Source organism: Suricata suricatta, chromosome 3 (genome assembly GCF_006229205.1).
Source record: "Suricata suricatta isolate VVHF042 chromosome 3, meerkat_22Aug2017_6uvM2_HiC, whole genome shotgun sequence".
NCBI lineage: Eukaryota > Metazoa > Chordata > Mammalia > Carnivora > Herpestidae > Suricata > Suricata suricatta.
In genome coordinates, this window is record NC_043702.1 from 59812351 (window position 1) to 59835244 (window position 22894).

The window sequence follows — 22894 nt, forward strand, 5'->3', positions numbered from 1 at the left end:
TTTTCTTATGTAAACGCAATAAGAAAACAAAATTCTATTAAGATCAGAAGCAGAATACACTAAAGGGTAACAATAAAATACAGGTTTTCAGTGACTGCCTGAAGTTGTATAATACAGCAAATATATCTTACATTTCAGAACGGTATAGATTTTAACCTCCCTATTGTTAGTTGCCAACACAACTAGTCAAAATTTGTAGTTTCAATATACAGTTCTAAGTACCAGAAGCAGACACCGAGTTGTTTATCATGAACAAAAGTGTGTACTTATCTTAATCCAGCGTTGTGAATAAAAAACCTGCTAATAAATGTCAATTTTACAAAGTTTGGATTCTCCAAAGTTAATTTTAAAGTCCCACAGGACTTTATCTTCTGGAATTTTCCATGAGACATGTATATGGACTGTTATAAAATGTTTAGTGTAGCCAACAAAGGCTAAGAGCATAGCATTAAATGAATCAAAATAGAGGCAGAGTCCTAGCACAGGAATTGCTACTGGCCTAATGCCTCCAAGATTAAAATATTTTCTGAGTCTCAATGAATTTCAGAGATATATAAATCCCTACATATTTCTGCATAGCACTTTTAACAATCTTCAAGTCTCTGGCATATCAGTGAATGTTTATACTGTTTCTGAATTTTGATGAATAGTTTTATCCACTTGGTGTTAATTTGCCATTAACTGCATCATTTTTTCTATGTTTTAAAGGGGCCAGAACCTTGATGATCTCATCAAAGTGACCCCTGAAGTAAACAGAAGTAACCCAGGGTGAGGATTAGGTCTTATCATCCTTCCGTCCCTGTCCACATCAATTTGTGGCACTCTTAGAGAAGCTGTGTTGAAAAATCTTCAGATTGGATTCAGAAAGTCTGAACTCTCAGGACACCTCAGGGGCTCAGGCGGTTAATTAAGCATCCTACTTTGGCTCAGGTCAGGATCTCATGGTCTCTGAGTTCAAGCCTCACATTAGGCTCTGTGCTGACAGCTCAGAGCCTGGAGCCTGCTTCGGATTCTATGTCTCCCTCTCTCTCTGCCCCTCACCTTTCTCAAAAATAAACATTAAAAAAATTTTTAAAAGTTTAAAAAATTTTAAAAATAATAAAATAAAAAGAAAGTCTGAACTCCATTATTTACTCCATTACTCGATTATTATACATATGGCTGAGTCCCTTTGAGCAAGTCCCTTGAAAACCCTGAGCTGAGGCGTCCTCAGTTATGGGGCTCTCACTCTCTACATCTATAAAATGGCAAGGTGGGAATGAACATCTCTGCTCTCACTTCCGCTCTCATACTCTATGGCTTTACAACTTCCGAATAAGTGATTCTGGGATTGCATCTCACACAGACAGGTTAACCTCTCCATGCCAAGTAGTTAGAGTGAACAGTAGATTATTCTGGGGTGTGAACCGGAAGGCTGGAACCTCGAGGAGATTTTATCGCCAATATTTTGTAAAAGGTCTTAAGGCCTATGAAAAGATGCTGGTCACTGTGATAATGCCTCCATTAGGGAAGATGAGCTTCAGCAACAGAGCAGTTGTTTGGATGCTGGTTAATGGAGCATGTCCAGATTCCTACCTTGAAATGCAAACTTACAGCTTTTCTGGTGCACTTAGACTACACTGCTGCTTATTTTAGGAAGAGGAAAAGCATTAATGCTTGGATTACTAACAATATCTATGTGTTAGCAGCTACAGTACCCAATGGCCATAGCTATCTTCGCCAGAGGTGGGCTTCAACCTTCCAAATGTGGGTCATTACTATCCTGGCTGCTAAAAACTTTTCTTTCTGGAAGGGCATGTGAACAAGAAATAAGTTTTCACTAACAGGTTAGCTCCACTAGTTTTTGGAGCAAAGGCTAGCAGTCAAGCCTCTTTGTTAGGACAGAACTCTTTAGCCTTCTTCAAGCTAATGAGTTCCAAAGTGCCAGACTCTCTAAGACTCACTCCTCCTGCCCCACAGAGGGTGCACCTCCTCCCCTCTCCTGAAGGAGTTTTTGGTGTAAACACCACAGCTTTATAACACAATTGCTTTGACAGATAACATCTCCTTGTCCACCCTTAGGCATAGAGTCGGCTGATTTCCGTTGAGGATGGCTGACCCTTTCCTCAGTTACCAGGGGAATGAGAGAGAAATACCAACTGTCAGTAGCTCCTGGATTGAGGAAAAGGTTTGTACTTCTGACTGGTGAGAGAAAATCCTAGAGCCAGGCATATGCATTTTGGTTTCACCATCCCCTCACTAGGTTACTTTAGCAAATTACCGAATGTCCCTGCACCTCTTCTTCCCATACAAACCGAGCAACCCCTTTCTCTGGGCCGTGTCTGAAGCACTGCTTATGAAAACGCTGGGTACCCACCGTTTTCTGTGGCATCAGAATGTTCATTGTAGATACCATGGGGTCAACGATGCATGCATAACATCTATTTTATTTACTTCTTTAAACCTTTTTGCATTTTCTAAAATGTCCAGAGGGAGCATGAATTATTTCTATAACAAAAAAGAGCAAATGGTGTGTGGTTTTTTTGTCTTGAAAATGTAAATAAGTACTGAAAAGTTTGCCTTAATTTTCAAGGGTGTCTTTCTCTCTCCCAGAGTATTTGCTGGCTGTTGAGACCCTTCACCGACAAGTTGGCACGTTAAGGGAGCGTCTTGGTCATGACACTAGGTTCCTGCGAGACTAATACACGAAGAATGAAAGAAATTCCCTTCCCCACAATATCCCTCTCCACTGTAACCTCGAGGCTGGGGGTACCACTCTCACGTTCTCAGGCCATCACAATCTCATGAAATGCCCCATGATTATTGTTTCATTTCAGCCTGGACCAAAACTAGGGCTTGCTGATGAAGCTCTGAAGATAGGAGTGAGATCTACTTTCCATCTCCCACAAAAAGACTTGGGCTGTAGGAACCTGAGGAAACAGTCTCTCCTCATCTCAAAGTCTTCATTATCTAAGAAGAACACCTGTATTAGATTAGATGTACGGGGGATAAAGGACAGTAACATATGGGCTCCTGCATTCAGAAAACCTAGATTTTTCCAACAAGATATTTAACTTATACCAGGTATCACGTTATATATCAAAGAACGGCTGGGCTGAAATCTCTTTCAATAATGTGATTTTAACCAACACTTTTAAGCACATATTATAGATGCACCACCTAACATAAGGAAAAATATTTTTCACTCTTAAAAAAATAACTTACCAAATTTAAAAAAACAATAGATGCTATTCAGACTATTTCATTTTCCCATTAATATTTTTAAATGTCACTAAAAAATACACTTATAAGTTCTAATTTCTCACCTTATCAGAATTGATTGTGTGATCCAAAATTATAACCAAAGCTCAATATTAAAATTTCACTCAAGTACACAGGCAAAATGCTATTATTTCAAGAGCTAAATTCAGCTTTACAATCTGCAGGGCAAACAGACCTAAAGCTATTAATCCTTGGCTGACCTTGAGCCCAGAAATGCAGTCAACACACTGGCAAATACAATGGGCTGCGAGGGAGGAAGGCCACTAGGCTTCCTAATTTTGCTTATTCAATTTACACAGCATAATTGATACTCGTTATTGATCTTAAAGATTTCTAAAATAGAACTTCTCTGGAATTAGAAATTTCAGTTATAAATATTCCAGTGGCAAATATTATTCATCAGTTTTACATACAAAAATCTTAAAGTGTTACAAGCTGAGATACTGAATAAACAAATGAAGTCTCTCCCTTTGGATGAAATATAACTTCAAGGGAGGATATATTTGAGATCTGTCTGAATCTTTTTTTGCAAAAGGGAAGTGGACTAGAAGAATTGAAATTGATGAGGTTGCTTTTTTTTTTGGTTCTTTTATAAAACTCAAGGCTAGAATTAAATCTATATTTTGTATACTGAGAAATTGTCAAAAATAAGTTAAATTATACTGTCCTTCCAAAATTCAGGAAGGTCTCTAATGAAAATATGATGTTCTACAAGACTCTGTTCAGGATTGTAAGATTCGGCTTATGCCTTTAGAGAAAGAAAACAAGGTTCAAATTAATGCCTGTACAACACCAACTTCCCACCATGGTAGTAGGGGGGCGAGGTGACGGGTTCTGGGTTTGAGGCCAGCACACTATGATTTTTGCACTTAAATTCCCCAAAGCCCCAGAAATGGGTCACTTATTCCTAATTATATGATCCCAATATTCACAGAACTCCTTTGTGAAAGGTAAATCAGTGTGCCCCAATTTTTGTATGTATTCTCAGTAATCAAAAGGTTCTGAATCCATGTGAGGACACAGAGAGAAGATGGCATCTATAAATGAGAAGGCCAGCAGGCCCTACCAGATACTGAATATGCGGACACATTGATCTTGACTTCCAGCTTCTAGAACTGCGAGAAATAAATTCTGTTGTTTATTTTAAAAAAAGAATAAATAAATTAATTAAATTTAAAAAAGAAAAAAGAGAAAAAAGGCTCTAAAAGAGTACATTTGCTCAGAAACCCAGGAAAACCCCGGTGCTCTCCTCTGTTCCACCAGCTTCCCCACACGAGAGATGGATGTTTAGAAGCGATCTTAGGATTCATTCAACCCCCTCGGAAACTGAGGTCCCAGAATAGGGGGAGGGGAGGTGACTTGTCCAGAGTTACACAGCTGGTTTGTGGCCACACACCAGACGCAAGCTCCATAGTCTCCCCACTAGCTTCCCGAGTGAGGCATCTCCTGCGAATTCTTACTAAACAGAGAACACTGGGTCATTGCCAAAGCGGTTTCCTGTAGCCACAGCCACAGTAGCTTCCACACCGTGAGCACATAAGCACACCCCCTACCCGCACAGGTAGATTTACTGCCACCTCTTGCTTCTTTGCTGCCCCTTCCCTTTGCCAGCTAATGCTCCATTTCTGCCACAGTACTGTTAAGGAAATAAAGAATAGCAGTTTTACAATTCAGTTCATTTTATCACTTGTTAGATCAGTGAGGAAACAGACAGAAAGGTAAAGACACTTGCCCAAAGTCACACAGCTAGTAAGTAACAGAATTGAAGCATGAGCCCACAATAAGAAAAATGGGGAGGAAAAAGGTTTTCTCCTCCATAATACATTTGAGAAATAGAAAGGGAAGCAAACCAAACAGAATATCTGAATGCTCTAACACTCATAAAGGCATATCCCTTTATTTGCAAGTAGTCTCTGGATTTTGTTCTCTCACAGGCTGATATCACCATGCAAACCAGAATACCCTTGGGAATGTCAAACGTTCCTACCAGAGAGTGATTTCCTTCAACTTTCTAAAACTAAAGACAGTGTAGAAAAACCTGGGACATAACAGAGCACCACAGATACTAGTCTTCCTGCCCCTGACCTGATCCTGCCTCACTCTACCCCAAAGCTCCTGCAGGATCCCATTCCTAATGCGGAATGGGACCCGCCTGTCTTTGCTTCCTTCTGACAGCTCAGTGACCATCAGGCAAAAGACCAGATGCAGAGTTTAGCCTAGGCATGAATTGTCTTCCAGGGGGCTGAGTCCCTGAGCCCTGGGCAGGGCAGTGGAGGCATCGACAGGAGGGTAGCCACCAGGTAATTTGGGACTCAGAGCTCAGGAAGAGCTGAAGCCAGCTCTGACATTCCTTCAACAAATACTTCTGCCCCATAAGAGAACAGTTTGAGCCTTCTCACCTCCCCAGAGAGGGGTAGGAGGACAGCCTGGAAAGTTCCAAATGTTCACACAGGCCAATATTTTGATGTTTCTTGCTCAGTACTGAGTGGGGGAAGGTGGGGGTGGAGGGGATATGAGGCCTCTGCTCTGGGCCTCACATGGTTCTGCACATCTGGGAGCTGAACCCTCACATGGAGTCCTATATTTAGACCCACCAGGAAGATGACATGTCACCACCACCTCCAGGACCAACCCCCCACCTCTGCACTGACATATGACACATAACTCAACTTCCCCGCAAAGCTCCAGCTGAGAGGGTACCTATTAGTGGAGCTGAGGTTAAGGCTCGGGCTGCACTCAGTCACTTTACCCTTGCCTTGGGCCCTTCACCCACCAGAGCCCCAAGTATCTGGGCTGTGCTTCAGGGCCCTTCAAGGCAGAACCACTGCGGGAATGCAGGCAGGGTCAGCCCAGAACAAGAAGTAAGGGAATCCCTCTATTTCTTAGAAGCTGACACAGGAGCCTGCAGGGAATCAGGGAAGACAAACGGCTACAGAATCTCTGGAACAAATGTTTTAGGGAAAGACACACAGGTCTACCAGCCAGTGACCTAGGTTCTGAACTCCTCACTTGAAACTCATGATTAACTAAAACTTACATTTCTTATAGTGATATGATTGGCACATGGGATCCCAATAATCCCCAGCCATTTAAAACAGAGTCCAGTAAAAACAGCCTCTTCTTGTCTTTTTCATCATTTCACCCTTACTGAGAGCTTGGAGAGATCACACCTTCATTATCAGAGGAACACCAGAGCCACGGAACATGTGAGCTAGAAGACACCCTTCCTCCTGTAAAATGTAAATATTCTCTGAAAAACAGAAGGGACCGTGGAAGCAGAAATGACCCAAGCCGATCCCTTCTTCTTACAGGTGAGATCAAGTTAGGGAGAAGTAGTGTTCAGACAGGATGTACCACCATTTTTTAAAGCCCTAAATATGCCAGGAACTGCGCAAAGCATGTTCAGTACATCATTTAATTTTGTCCTTTGAAACTGGTCTTTTTTCCTTTCTCATTTTGCCTCTTTTAAGTTCCCATCTTACTAATCGCAAATATTCAGTAACTTACTAGAGGTAAGTTGGTATCTATGATTTGCTCCCAGGTCTTTCTGACTCCAAAATGTGTGCTCTTAACTTTTCTACCCAAACTGAGCTATATTAAAATAACTGAACCACAATCAGGTTTTTAAAATGACTGGCAGATCTAAACCTAAAACCCAAATCTCCTAAATTCTGTACTGAAGAACTTTGTCAGGGCTTTTTTTTTTTCCAGATCCTTCCTTAGGACGTTAATCACATTGGCTTCTAGTATCATGTTGAAATATTACATTTTCCTCAACATATAAGCAAGGATAATTCTTATCTAAATAATTTAAAAAGTGAAAAGATTTGTATCTTATCTGGTATGCCGGTTGTCACAATTAAGCAGCTTGCTCTCATATAGTGCTTAAGAGGAACAATTCTAGAGCTAAATAGCTGTGTTCAGATCCTGGTGGCATCACCTAATACCCTGTTCAAGAAAAAAAATAGTACTTTCTGTGACTTGTTTACTTTATCTAAAACATTGCACGGTATAGCACAGACTTTATGGAGTTGTCGTGAGGATGAACTGAACTAATTCACACAAAGCACATAGTACCAAAAGATATCTGTATTCCTATGTTTATTGCAGCATTATTTACAATAGCCAAGATGGGAAGCAACCCAAGAGTCTATCTATAGATGAAGGGATAAAGAAAATGTGGTATCTATATACAGTGGAATATTACATGGCCATAAAAAAGAATGAGCTCTTGACACTTATGACAATATGAATGGACCCAGAGGGTGTTGTGCTAAATGAAATAAGTCAGACAAAGAAAGACAAAAGTGATTTCACTTACATGTGGAATCTAAAATACAAAAGAACAAGGGCGCCTGGATGGCTCGGTTGGTTTAGCACAGCGCAGAGCCTGCTTGGGATTCTCTCCCTCCCTCTCTCTCCCCCTCACCTACTCTCTCTCAAAATAAATAAAATTAAAAAAAAATACAAACAAATAAAGCAGAAACAAATCTATAAATACAAACAACAAACTGGTGGTTGCCAGAGGGGAGAGGGATAGGGTGATGAGCAAAATGGGTAAAGGGGACTGGGAGGTACAGGCTTCCCGCTATAGAATGAATACGTCACAAAGGCATAGCACAGAGAATATCGTCAATGGTATTTTAAGAGTCAATTGTATAGTGACAGATGGTAGTTACACTTGTGTGCATAACACAGAGAGTTGCTGAATCACTATATTGTACTCCTAAAATTACTATAACATCATGTGTCAATTACACTTCAAAAAAATAAATAAATCATTCCCTAAAAAAAAATAATAATGCACTTAGTACCTGGTACATAGTAAGCACTCAATAAATGCTAAATTACCTGGGGACCAAACCCATTAGCTAGAGCTTAGGGAACAAAAAAATGATAATAATGACAATAAGAACATTTTAGTTCTGTAGTGTTTTATGGCTTTCTGAGCCCTTCGACACAGAATATCTCCTTTGTCATCTCGAGTCTTGGCAGTGCCACAGGAAACAGCATTGTCATTGTCGTATCATTTAGCTAGGAAAGGCACAATTAATGAAGGCAAGAGTGGTTGCAAAAAGCCTGTGGTATTTCTGCATCGGTGTAAGCTTGTCGTTATGGCAACCGTCCTCTGTCAACGACCCTTTTCCAAGCAGAGAAAAAGACCCAGTTTTGGAGCTGTCACAGCACATCTGTTTCTCTGCTCAGCTGATTAGCTCTTGTTTGCAACAATGAGCAGATGGAAGTAAAAACCAAAAAAAAATTTTTTTTTCTAAAAAGAAGCAAATGTTTACTTTATCCACAAGTCTGCTTTCTAATACAGGAACAGACCTTTAGCCGTTTTAGTAAGATGCCAAGTAAACTGAATCCTTAATATATGGGTTGCTTCTCTCACTGGTGGGACTGCAAAGTGCAGTCAACTATAAATTACAGGGGATAGGTCCTTCATGTATGTCTTTTTAAATGATGTGCCCCACGCTCCAGCTTCAGAGTATTCTTCCACTATATCCCCGCATGTCTTTGTTGTTTGAGCTGTCTCAGCACACATTTTCCACACTGAACACCCTGTGTGAACACACTAAAGTGAGAGAGTACAAGGCTGGTGGGCTAGGAAACGTGAATTCTATAACCAAGACTGCTCTGAACTGTCACAGAGAATAGCCTCTCCCTGCCTTAGTTTCCTCATCTGTCAAATGGGACTTGTATTCCCATGCTTTCTAAAAAGCCAAACCATTCCACTACTTACAAGGTAGGTGAATTTAGACCTGACATCTCCTATATACTTCTTTGAGTCTCACTTTGCTCAGTGGTTAAATGGAGAAAGTAATGTCTAATATGGAGAGCTGTTGTGAAAATGAAATAAAATAATGTGTTACATACCCCTGTCCTAGTGCCCGATACATCAATGGGTCCTCAGCAAGTGAAAGTTTCCTTCCCACCATACACATGTTTGCAGGTGCAATATTCAAACTGCCTGACACTCAGCTCATGGCACTGGAGCTCTTACCTAAGGTCCCCTGCTTGCCAGCTATTAGACCATTAGGAGATCTGGGCTCCCAGGGAGACAGGCACCTCTGGTGGCTGAGGAGCACTCAAGAGGCCCTGGCTGCCAGCCACTTACCATCCAGAATGGAAGTATTTCAATATTTTCCTCATCAGCATGGCCACACCCATGCATACCAGTTACTATAAGGCATAATTTTAACACAGTCTACAAATGTCCCCCATAAAAATAATAATGACAACTTTGATCCTTTGTTCTTTAGTTTCAGGCATTTACAAACATTCAGTTTCATTCTTTGCTATGTGTGATGGTGGGAAAGGGAGACGAAGGATCAATTTCTCCAACCCCCCACCATCCTCATAAATAAACTTAAAGGAGGCTTATGTCCCTTTTTGCTATAGATCAGGATATTACCAGGCACGCCTAGGATGCAAACACTAGCTGAGCAATACCAATCCTGACAGTGGCCGTGAACCAATCTTCCAGTTCAGTGAGTCACAACATACAGATTCTAGTCACTGTTCGCACCTACCCACTCAGTGTCCCTGGGCACACAGCCTGGCAGAGCCTTGGATTCCTTGTCTATAAAGTCAATGTAATCATGCCTAACTGGCATCTTCCCAGGTGGGTGCGAGTTCTTAAAAAAAATATCTGTAAAAGTTCTATGCAAATGTGAAATACTATTATGCATCTTATTTATTGTAAGAAATTGGCTGTCAGGAGACAGTAGAGGAGAAAAGAGACAATAAACACAGCTAATGGGAAGGCTGTGTTAAAAATATATACTTGTCTAAGCTATAGGCTAAAAGTAACAGGAACGGAGACCAGAGGCTCAAAGTATGCGGATGGTTGGAGGCAGGGGTCACTGGAGCCAGATGTCTCAGGAGATAATTTAAAAGGAAAAACGCTTGGCCAGAGATCATGTAGGACAGGACAAAATTCTGAAGGTGGTAAGCACCCATGTGGGAAGGCAATTTGTTATGCTTAGTACATCCAGTAAGAACAGTGTTTGCCTTAAACACCCGAGACTGAGAGAGAGCACTGTGTATGCGTGCACACCCCCACGTGCGCATGCGTAGACAGTCAAAGTTGCACTCTAAGCTAGCACTTGTAACCTGCAGAACCGACCTGTAGGTTCCAGATAACTGATTCTCTTGGAAACTTGAATTATTTACTACAAAGGAGGGGTGATAAGTATTTGGAGGGCTGTTATGGATTGAACTGTGTCCTCAAGAAAATATATTTTAAAGTGCTAACCCCCAGAACCTCAGAATGAAATAGAGTTGTTACAGATGTAATTCGTTAAGATGAGGTCATAGTGGAGTAGGGTGAACCCCCTAATACAACATGACTGGTGTCCTTACAAGAAGATGGCCACGTGAAGGCAGAGGCAGACAAGGAGAGTGCCAGGGGACTACATGCCAGATACTGGAGTTATGCAGCTGCAGGCCAAAGAATACCAGATTGCCAGCAAACTGTGAGAGATTAAGCAGCAGCCAAAAGGATCTTGGAGGCTTCAGAGGGAGCACAGCCCTGCTGACACCCTGATTTTGGACTTCTAGCCTCCAGAACTAGGAGATAATAAATTTCTGTTGTTTTAAGCCGAGTTTGTACTACTTTGGTATGGCAGTCCTAGAAAACTAATACAGAGTGGACAGTCTCTGACTCCAGGGCAGGAGAAGAACTGTCTTTAACTTCTTGGCTGACCACACGATCAGCCTCATGGAAGTAAAGAGGGGTGTCTATTTGCACCAAGGCCACTTTCGCTGGTGGCTGTTGGGACACTGGAGCTCCTACTGCCCCTCAGATATTCACAGGCATTGTCACAACTGCCCCCCAAGACAGTCCCCAACAATGAAACTATTCAGGCTGCAGTAGTCACAGCCTGGATTTTTGATGGCTTTACTGAGCTGCTAAACCAACATTCTGCAACCACCTACCTCTTACCTTCCCTGGGTAAAAACTGTACTGATCTAGACTTTTTATTTATTTATTTATTTATTTATTTATTTATTTATTTATTTATTTTGATCTTGACTTTTAGATGAACCCTTTTACTATGCTAGGCAATATTTCCCTGGGAGCACTGTTTCAAAGCACTATCATCCTAAGAGCACTCCCTAAAATTTTTCTTATTCTATATTGCTGAGTTGATACTGCTGTCACCCAGTATTTTTCAACTTTAGTAGTATCCAAATGAGACAACGAGAAGAAATAAGTGGAGAGGGTGGACCATATACTGCAGCTTTGGGCTGCCCCAGTGAACTGTGCGTTTGGACTGCTCATCAACATTTGATTGTGGTATTGTCACATTCCATTCGCTACCTGGTTTGTAGTAGAGCCTATTTGAATTAAATATTGTAGTTACTCAAGCTGGTAAAACAGAAATGGAAATAAAACTGGGAAAAGAATAATTTGGTTCCATTTCTCAGAATTAAATAGGATCAAGGATCTTTCAGCTGCCTTTTCAAAATAAAAGCACTGGTTACCTGCAATAATTTCATTCCGCTGGTATTGGCATTGCATACGTTGTTGCCATATTCAATCTAAATACCACTTATTCACACTTAGAGAAGTAAAAGTATATTAAGATCAATACACACTGCAGGCCGTCACAGGAAGACAATGTTCATCTGAACCACTGCTGATTATACTTCCAAGGACTGCTCTTGACCCAAAGCCTTGCACACTAGGGAGAGTATAAATGTTTGTGGAATCGAACTGACAAATGGAAGATTGTTCCTGTGGACATATTTATGTAGAAATATGCAGCAGAAAGAAGCTTTGTTGGAAAAAGTAATTCTCCATTTTGAAAATAAAGATGTGAGAAGGGCACCTAGGTGCTCAGTCAGTTAAGCATCTGGCTCTTGGTTTTGGCTCAGGTCATGATCTCACAAGTTGCGAACTTGAGCCCCGTGTCAGATGAGATCAAGCTCCACGTTGTGCTCTGCAATGACAGTGTGGAACCTGCTTAGGATTCTTTCTCTCCTTCTCTCTCTCTGACCCTTCTCTGCTCATTCTTTCTCTAAAAATAAATAAATAAACTTCTAAAAAAAAAGATAAGAAAATAAAAATGTGAGGATTGTGCAGGCTTGAGTCCCAAGAACTGCAGCCCAGGACTCAGAGCATACCGGGCACCAGCATCCTGAGAGTCTTTGAGACGTGCACGAGCAACTAGGCACTTGCTCCTGAAAGGCACTGGCAAGGTTTCTGCACGGCCATCTGCAGACTTCTCGACTTAACCACTACAGCAAGTAAGATGGGACGCTGGCTGTCCCTGCTGACATCACAACCGGTTCCAGACAATCTGGGCAACAGAAGCCCACACAGACCACAAACTGCCCCTCATGGAAACACTGCACATATTTTATTCAACCTGGCTAAAACTGAGACGTCACACAGGGGCGCCTGGATGGCTCAGTCAGTTAAAAAACCTGAGAAGTCACAAACGCCTCATGAGAAATGTGCAAAGCCAAGGGCAGGCTTCTCTTATTTACATTTTGTGATTCTGAGAACGCCAGCTTGCTGGGAGTCAGAACAAGAACCCATCTTCTGTATTATGCCACCCTAAATGTGAGTTGAATGGCCTGAGTTATGCTTTCCTTCAATAACAGATTAAAGGAAATCTACGGAGAATTTTTTTAATACCAGTAGTTGTAATGCATCCTCAAACTATCCTCCAAATTCATCTTCTCCTTCCGCTATTTTTTTTTTTTTTTTACCAAAGGATTCATTCATCCAATGCTTACTGAGCACCTACTCTGTATCCAGCACTATGCTGAGAGCTGGACATCCGGAGACCCTACCAACAATTACAATGGGGTGACAACGGTGTGCTAATGGAGGCCATAAAGACTGCAATGGAAATCTAGGGACAGGAGCCTCTGTGTCAGCCAGGGAGTAGGGACGGTTTCTTCGGGGAGAGAGATGCATTTGAGCTGAAACTTGAAGATTGAGAAGGAATATTTAGGGTTCTGAGAGCTACTCCAGAAGATACAGCAATGCATGGAGGGATTAAAGGAATGCTTTATCAAGACGGATTTGGAATGAACTTGTTCATTACCGTTGAGGCCTACCAACAAGTAAACTGGGGAAGAGCACCTGGGATGAGGCTGGACAGGTAAACAGGGGCTGGACTATGAACGACTTTATTCACCATCCAGAGGAGTTTTGACTCTGTCCTGCAGTGTTTCTCAAAGTAGGGTTCACAAGGTCTCTATGAAAATTTTTATAGTTTCGTTTCTGTTGCAATGATCATTTGATTAGTAATAAAACTGGAGAACAGTGATAGAAACATATTCCAAATCTGGATGACCATTTGCCTCACAACTTCAGTGCCCATATTTATGTTTATTATTAAGTTGGCATAAGCCAAGAGACATGTACCAGTTAGAGACCAAAGGAGACGCTGTTTGAACAAAGATCGCCCTAGCTGAAATAGAGTAAAGTGGTGGGATAACTGGGTCACCACATGGTACACAGTACAAAGTAAGACAAAATAACTCAAAGTAATTTACGCTGTCATGCTCTGAAACATATTCACACTGCAAAGGACAACTGAGTCTCACAAAACAGTGTTATTTGTCTCGTTAAATTAAAGGTGCTTACTTGAATGATATTGGCTTTGTAGTTTTTTTATAACACATTTTTCCCTTTTAGTTTCATAGTTCTATAAATATAAGCAATAAGGAGTTTATATCTAGTTTCATGTTTTAAAAATCCCACTTAAGAAACATTTAAGATTTAAGTAAACCCTAGAATATGCAGGGTTTTCCTTTCTTTAAATTGGGCCTGTCCTTGGGACTCCTGGGTGGCTCAGTCAGATAAACATCTGACTTTGGCTTGGGTCATGACCTCACAGTTCATGGGTTCGAGCCCTGCATCGGGCTCTGTGTGAACAGTTCAGAGCCTAGAGCCTGCTTTGGATTCTGTGTCTCCCTCTCTCTCTGTACCCGCTCCTGCCCCACCCACTGCTCATGCTCTCTTGCTCACTCTCAAAAATAAACATTAAAAAGTTTTTAAATAATAATAATAACAAACTAAAATGGGCCTGTCCATTACCCAAGTATGAAAGAGAAGACCATAGACAATGGCGAGCCACTGAAAAGCTATACGGGCATATTGGTGTGAACCGATTACTGTGTTAGGTGACCTCCTATGCAGACACATAGAGGAAGGACAGCCGTGGGGAGAGAATAGAGATAGAAAGATCTCTAATGAGATGATGGCCTGAGTCCTCTTATTAAAAGCACCCATCTGCTTAATCCCAGAGACCTGCTCAGGACAGAGGCCCCAGGTCGGTGGAATTAAATGCTGACCTGGCAAGCAAAGCTCAGTGCTTCAGGGTATGCCTTATCTAGCTGGAAAATTCCCCAAACTTCTACATGCATCACCTCACAGAGGGTTCTGTGATGATACCAGAACCAAATTAGGATCAAATCCCAGGTTTTGCCAGAGACCCCCAAAAGTACTCAAGAGAGGTTGTTATGTACCTGGTAGCAAAAAACAACCAGGACTTCTGTGTTTAGTGCTGTAATCTAGTCAGAGCTGAAATCCTTCTCTTTCTCCATAAGCCGTGGGTTTCTGGGGCTGCACTTAGCCGGGAGGGTGACATTTTCTAATTTACACAAAGGCTGGGTAAACCTGCCAAGCCATGACCCTTGGAGAGGGCTGCATCTTCTGGATGGAACACCTTTTCCTAATTGCATGAAGATACCCTATGGGTTAGCTGTAACGAAATCCTGCGTCTTTGAGATTATGTGTTCTCACTATCGCTGACCAAAGCAGAACTTACAGTTCTGAAAACTTTGTGAAGTATATGATTTTCCCCCCAAAAGGCACAGTACCAAGGTACTCAACAAACACAAATAAATGCCTTCTGATTACCTCTGGGGCCATCCAGAACGGCGTGCCAACAGACGTGTTTCTCCGTAGACGTGTGCTGGTGAGTTGGGCTGAGACACCTGTAAGGAAAGGGTATCATCGTTCAGCAGTGAACAGAGGAGGATGCTAGACCAGAGGTCGGCAAACTTTTTCCAGAAAGGGTCAGACAGTCAATAGGTTTTGCAAGCCCCATGGGCTCTGTTGGAACTACTCAACTCTGCCCCTGGAAAGCAAAAAGCAGCCAAGGACAACACAGAAACCAATATGTGCAGCTGTGTTTCCATAAAAATTTATTTATGGATGCATGTAATTTTCACAGGTCATAAAATATTCTTTAGATTTTCCCCCCCAATCATTTAAAAATGTAGAAGCCATTCTTCTCTCACACATCATATAACAGGAGGCAGATCAGATTTAGCTGAGACACCGTCGCCTGCCAACCACTGTGCGGGAGCATTTGCTCCTCTATCCAAATCACTAGAACATTTTTTTCCTAATGAATGCTCCTATCTGTAGTGCTGCAAAATTGGAATCAAAAGAAAATATCAAGAACTAAACCCAAAATATCTTCCTCTTATATTTCCAAAATATGCCAGGTGATTTCTTTCTTAAAGTAGTGCTTCATTTTACAGAGGAAGAAATTGGCATGTATTATCTATAATAGAGCATCAGTGTAGACATAAAAAGTTTTTAGTCCCTTATCTTACCTAGAAGCCTGGAAACCTGGTGAGAAAACCATGTCAAATGCAAAAAGAGGTTGACTAATAATATTATTATCTAGGGCTCCGTGTTGAGGACCTGAATTTTAATGTAATTCCAATGTACTTTATCAATTTTAGGATTCAGACAGCTCTCTTCCATGTACAAAAGGGAATAAAGTGGAAGTACAGATGCACTGGATTAGTAGTCGAAAGACTTGTTTTCCATCCCAATTATGCCTTTTCCTAATTGTATGACCTCAAACAGACCCCCTCAAAATGAGCTTCAGTTTTCTTATCCTCAAACTGAGGATAATGATACCTATCACATCTAACACAAGGGTTCTTCTTTTTTTTTTTTTTTTTTTAATAATTTTCTTAAAGTTTCTTTTTATTTGAGAGAAAGAGAGCAAGCAGGGGAGGGACAGAGAGAGAGAGAGAGAGAGAGAGAGAGAGAGACAGAATCCCAAGCAGGCTACACACTGCCAGCACAGAGCCCGATGTGGGGCTCGAACTCACAAATGGTGAGATCATGACCTGAGCTGAAGTCAAGAGTCATGTGCTTAACCAACAGAGTCACCCAGGTGCTCCAACAAGGGTTCTTCTTAAAGATCAAATAAGAAAATAAATGTGAAATATTTTATAATTGTAAAATATTTTTAAAATATAAGGTATTCATTTATACCAAGCAGAAATATAATGCAGGGGTGCCTGGGTGGCTCAGTTACTTAAGCGTCCAACTCTTGGTTTCGGCTCAGGTCGTGATCTCATGGTTTTTGAGTTCAAGCCTGTCAGCATGGAGTCTGCTTGGGATGCTCTCTCTCCCCTTCTCTCTCTGCCCCTCCCCAGCTCATGCTGTCTCTTTCTCAAAATTAATAAACTTAAAATAATAAAAAATAAAATAAAAATTTTAATTAAAAAATAAAAGAAATCTAATGCAGCCCTTAACAAAATGACAAACACCGTCAGTAATGCTGTTGGGGATGAGAACTTAAAACCCTGAATCAGGCACAGATTCGCCAAGGACCCATGCGCTGCACTGGATGGGTTGTGGTTGTGCTGGACGCCTGCATTCCCTTTATTAGAAATCCCAAGAGGGCTCTCAAACTCTATTGACCATGGATAATTTGTTATTTTGCCAACTTCTGTACTGGGATTTTGCTTAAAAGGAAAAAAACCCTAAACTTTTCTGTTTTTAATTGCTAGAAATTCCTTTTGCAGCAACTGGAAGTTTAGGAACCTTCTATTGGCAAGATTGGGAGACTCACTTCAAATCACAAAACTGGTGAGCAGATAAATCAGCACTAATCCCCATCCTCATCCTTCCAGGCTCTTTCCCTCACAATACATTCCCTGGCCTTGGGACCATGTGTAATATTCATCTCTGATGTTATCCACAGCACATTCATAAGGTTACACCATTCCTTACTCAGAAAGAGGAGAGTAAGACTTGAACCAAGTGCCCCTTTGCTATTTTTCTTTGCTTGTTCTTTCAGTAAATAGATCGATACACCTAAAGTAACTCCATTTATTTTTGAGAAATTTCTTCTGAGCTCATCATTCACATGTTAACATTGAATTCTTTCTCAACAAAAAAGCAATGAATATTCAAAATCATCAATCTTTTCTCCTACTATGTTGACTTTGATAAACAACATTTTAAAAAGTGTGCCTATAAACAATTTCTCATTATTTGTAACAATCATACTGAAGTACTAACTGCTGTTGAACACATTTAGGAGTTTAAACCATTCAATAAACTCAAAAAGGAAAACCAAAAGGTTTGTTAGTTTGTGAATATCAATACATGAGTGTTGCAAGGAGATATTTAGTAGGTCTCTGGCCTTCGGTGATATTGCTCTGCATTTCCTCTCACATTTCCATTTCCTCTTAATGTTTCCAGTTCAACCAGCCTCACTTGTAGCAGCAATAATCACAATTTTGAGGGATGTTAGCTCCCAGACCCAAAGGACTATTTTACCTTCTGCTCACTGGGAATAAGTAGGCCTGAGGCTAGGAAAAGTCATTTAAAGACCAAACTGCTTTCTCTTTTCATATGCAAAAGAAGAAATGACGAAATGTAAATTATAGACAATCGCCCTGAGATGTGAAAGTCTTCCCAGAAAACCAAAGTTTTTCTATCAAATTCTTCTTTTCAAACACTTTTATTTTCTATCTTTAATAAAATTGCTTCTAAAGCTGAAAATAGATTAGCAAACAGCATCTCCTAGGGTGATCCATCTGCTAAGCCCCCGCCCCCCACCCCCACTCTCCAGTCTGGGTTTGACTGGAAACGTCCCTCAGCCTATGGGATAGCAGAGAGGCCCCAGTCTTCTGAGATTCCAATAAATTGTCGCCTTGGGCTAAACTGCACACATCAAGAAAACAAACGACAAGCAGTCATTACCAAAGTCAACGAGCTTAACTCCTCCTTCTGTTGTCAGAAGAATGTTATTCCCCTTGACATCACGGTGGATGATTCGGTTATTGTGCAAATGCTGAAGGCCCTACACAGCATCCCACCACCACCAGACAACAGGAGAGAGAAAGGGTAAATTTGAATGGTTATTTTAAGACAATTGCCCTACTATTAAAAATCCAATCAAAGTCCACATTTGGCTACACCTCCCTGCTGTCATACATCTTGCATATTATAGGGCCATTTCTACTTGTTAATATGCAATGGTGATCCCAACAGATTACAAATCGCTCCCTCCCCCAATGTCATCCCCAGCTTGATGGGCAGTCTTACCAAGAGGGCCCCGTATAAGATGTATGAGATCATTGCTTCATCCAACCGCTGGCCGCACCTGAGTAGACCTTTGACAAGCTCGGTGACTGAGCCCCCATTACACAACTGCAAGAGGAAGTGACGAGGAGAGACAGCAGGAGAACACATACAGAAGAAAAAGAAAAAGACGTTAAGAAGAAAAGCTCACTAATTATTGACCTGATGCAGTAAATTTAAAGATCACAAAACTCCAGGTCAGAATAATTAAACTTCAGATTTACATTACATAAAGCACATGTTGAAAAAGTTGATTTTCAAGTGAAATATAAAAGCACAAGTCATTTAAACATTTGAAAGAGAAAGCATATGAGTAGTCATGGTGGCTGACTGGATGTTTTTCACTTTAGGTGAATATTGCCTATTTAAAAATAAATAAATACACATGCATTTTAAGGATAAGAAAAGACCAGAAGAGGTAAAGATGGATGTCACTGCTCCTGGGAGGAAATAAATCTCATTTCAAACCTTCCTGCCTCCGGGGCTAGCACTGCAGGCATCAGAAGTCCAACCAGCAGCTCTTTCTAGAGTTGCCACTGCATGAAGTTTATGGAATGGAATTGCCTCATATGTGCATTTAACCTTCTTATATTCAACCCTGGGTGTTCAGCAACTTTATGTCCTTCTTTGTCTTCTGTAATTAAAAATACTATAAAAGTAAATTTTCCATATTTGCTCTTTGTTATGTATTATGTATTACTGAGATTTGAGAGTACATGAACCAGGCATACTATACTTTCATGGAAATGTAATGATTTTCAAGGATAATTTTTACTAACTGTAAAGGTCAATATTCAGGTTTGGGCTTGCTACATGCCTTCTTAAATCAAAGGTTCTTAACTGGTTTGAGCAGGACGTGGAAATATCTTGAAATTTTAGGTATGCATGTCGTACATGCATCTTGCATTTTTTCTGCTGAGAAAATTCTGAGCTTTCTTCAGATTCTCAGAGCCATCCTTTCTCTAATAAAGGTTAAGATCCCATGTTAGACCTAGGTTTCCTCTGGGCACTTGTCTAAATTTTGGGAAAGTGGAGTGTTCCCTGGGTTGTGGCTGCTTGAGTTAAATAAATGGCTTTTGGTAAACAAGAAAATATGAATGGGCACAGATTAGTACCTCTCCTAAAAGAAGACAACTCTTTATCAAAATAATAATATGTTAGGATATATTTTACTCTAATTATGAATATCTGCAATGTTTTAATAAAGGGTGAGTAGATGTTTTTATTTGACATGTGTATCATTCCCTGCTACATACATGTACATTACCTTGCATACACATTAACAATCAAAATTACCTGGAACTGAATCTGCCCATCTTTTACCATTTCAATTGCTCATAAGTACCAGTATGACTAAAAACCTAATACAGAATTAGCAATCTTCAAAACTACAATAAAATTACTATCAGGAACGATTTAGGAGGGACCCTGAAAACACTGAAATGCATTGAAGGCTACAATAGTCCCATCAGTTTGCAATTGAAGTGTCCTTGGAATCTACTTTCTACCAATGTCAGGTGGAACTTATAATTCAGCACTCTGATGGCCCTAACATTGAGTATGAGGGTAAGGTCTTCCAAAAGATTCCACATTCTTTTGACTCTATGTTATGTAGGACTCTGAAAGGGCAAATAACATTCAGTTTAATATCCTCTTGGGTGATGAATGCATTTTTAGTGCCATGATTTGTATAATAGTCTTAAAAGCTCAGCTGTCTTACACCAGACAAAAATAATTTTCCAGAGCTCCATAAACTAGATTCTACATTTCAAGTAACAAATATTGGAGAACTGACCAGAGAATCAAATGGTGATCATGGAACAACATAGAACATGACATAAGGGAAGTTCTCAAGAAAAAGAAAAGCCTAGGGTGCCTGGGTGCCTCAGTTGGTTAAGCGCAGCCTTCAGTTCAGGTCATGATCTCACCATCCATGAATTCAAGTCCCGCATCAGGCTCTGTGCTGGCAGCTCAGAGCCTGGAGTCTGCTTCGGATTCTGTGTCTCCTTCTCTCTCTCTCTCTGTCTACCCCTCCCCAAGTCACACTCTGTCTCTTCAAAAATGAATAAATGTTAAAAAAAAAAAAAAAAAAAAGAAAGAAAGAAAGAAAAAGGAAAGCCCTTCTAAATTTGGTGGCACAGAGCTTGGAGAGCTTGAAAAAAGAAGATTAGAGTGACATTGCTCCCTCCTGAGGGGTTCTAAATAAGGGAATAATTATAATAGAAACTTCAATTTCTCATGACCCTCTTTTCATCTATAAATCTAAGGGGAGACCCACACACAGGAGCTTCATGACAACAAAGGGGTGTCCATGTTGAGCAGAAATGGCAGCAGGGCAACGTTAGGCTGACCAAGGCTGGGATTTTAACAGTTCCCTACAGCCCACTCTTGACTTGCAGAAGATTCAGACTTTATGCTCCATTTGGAGACAGGGACAAGAGTAGAGCTTGAATGAGAAGGACAAAGGAATGCAAGGTACTATAATACTTTCATCAGAACCTCCCCTCAGCTGGCCCCTGTCTCAGGGAGGCACATGCTTTGTTGAATTGCAAGTGCACTATTGAAATTCTACTGAGAGAAAATTTAAATTAAATGCTGGGTGATGATCCAAGCTAACTCAGCCCTGGAATTTTTCCCTGAAACCTCATTTTAGTATCTCCTGCCCTACTTTAACTGAGGCCACATTTGCAACAGAAGACTACTCAGCGATATTTTATATAGGTAGCTAACTTACAAACTTTCTTCATGGCTCTAGAACCTATGAAGAGATTAAGAGCAGCCATTTTGTCAGCAGGATCAAAACTGAGCTGTGGATTTAAAAACAACTAAAGGATCTTACTGGGCCAGTGCCTTTTGTTCACTAAATGTCAGAGTTTAAGAGCTGTGTGACTTCCTGTGATTCATAAAAACATATAATTAAACTGCTCAGGGCCCCTTTAGAAGAAGCTATCTTGTGCAATTGAAAAGCTCCCCAGCAAAGTTTTAAAGGGCAGCCTGTGGGTTACAGAAAAAGGACTATGGGTACCTGCTACAAAAAACAAAGCAGGTACACACTGACAATTGTCCTACCAGCATAAATGTTCAGTGAAATGAAATGAATATTTTAAAAGCATGACAAGGAATTACATTTAAATGCATTAAATAAATAATCCCCTTAGAACTGTAAGAAGGCAACTGTGCCTCCCACCCACCCCTGAATGCTGGCACCTGCAGCCCTTCATTCCCACCCACTCTGCCAGCCATCAGATTCAAAAACAGAGGTGTGTCTCCATCCCTGCTTTCCTCCCTACGCCCTCAGCATTTGGGAAATGTGGCAGCTGGATGCATCTAGAATTTAATGAGCATTTTGCTGCAAACCAAGAAAAATAGAAAAATCATTTATGTACCTCATCCATTTTCCAAAACACCATTGAATATTGATTCAATCACAGTATGTGCATTTGCTAAGATGGCCATAATTTCAAGCAATAAAATGTTCCTTGCTCAATAAGCCATCAACTTTCCTCCATGTTATTAAAGAACGGCCCATGCAGTACAATCACCAGACCTTGATTCTAGTCAAACCTCCAACTTGCAAACAGATTCTGTACTGGCATGTTGATTTGACCCAGTCAGACTGCAGAATTCAGAGGAATTTCTTTTTGGTGCCCTTTTGTTCGGTGGATTTTATCCTTCAAGTGTGTTAGGTTCTACAGAGGGCATAAAGCCAAAGTCAAGAATTGTCAAAACTACTGAATAAGATTCCTCAGCAAGCATTATGGTGGACACTGTCCATCTCTCAGTAAGTCCAGAACAACATAATTTTCCTCCACCCAGTTGGGGCAGATTGTGTTAATTTTGCTGACACCAGCGGAAGCCAATGGCTTGCACCAAGAAGAGTGAACACCGTGTCGCTTGCAGCTCTAGAGTTCCAGTCCAGGTGCGGAGGTGCTCCCATTGTGAGAGGCAAGTGCGCAGCAAGACTCCCTCCTCCAGTCTCATCTCTCTCCAGGGGGGACAGGGTCACTCCCACTCCTCAGCTTCAAACTCTCTCTGTGTTCACTGAGCACACACACACAGTACGTGTACATAGGATGCAACTTCGTCTCCACTCCCAGGGATCCTACATCTTCCTTCTGATGCCCAGCCCTCCAGTGACTCTCATTCTAGAACCCTGCCAGAGGATGCCGTCTGAAGCAGCGCTTGCTAACCATCTCTGGCCAACCCAAAAGTACTAGTCTTAGGTTCCAACCCCTCAGAGCCCTGTTAGAACCCTGGTTCATT

The 22894-nt window shown here is 41.0% G+C and overlaps 1 protein-coding gene across 1 annotated transcript in view; it reads right to left on the reverse strand.

The window, feature by feature from the left end:
• The window catches only part of MYO3B (myosin IIIB), a 373850-nt gene that overhangs the window by 345487 nt on the left and 5469 nt on the right, over positions 1-22894 (reverse strand). The window contains exons 4-6 of the mRNA XM_029933308.1: positions 18596-18700; positions 18251-18350; positions 15149-15225 (exon numbers count right to left, since the gene is read on the reverse strand). Coding sequence (XP_029789168.1) covers positions 15149-15225; positions 18251-18350; positions 18596-18700 — 282 coding nt within the window. The remainder of the gene's footprint in view (positions 1-15148; positions 15226-18250; positions 18351-18595; positions 18701-22894) is intronic.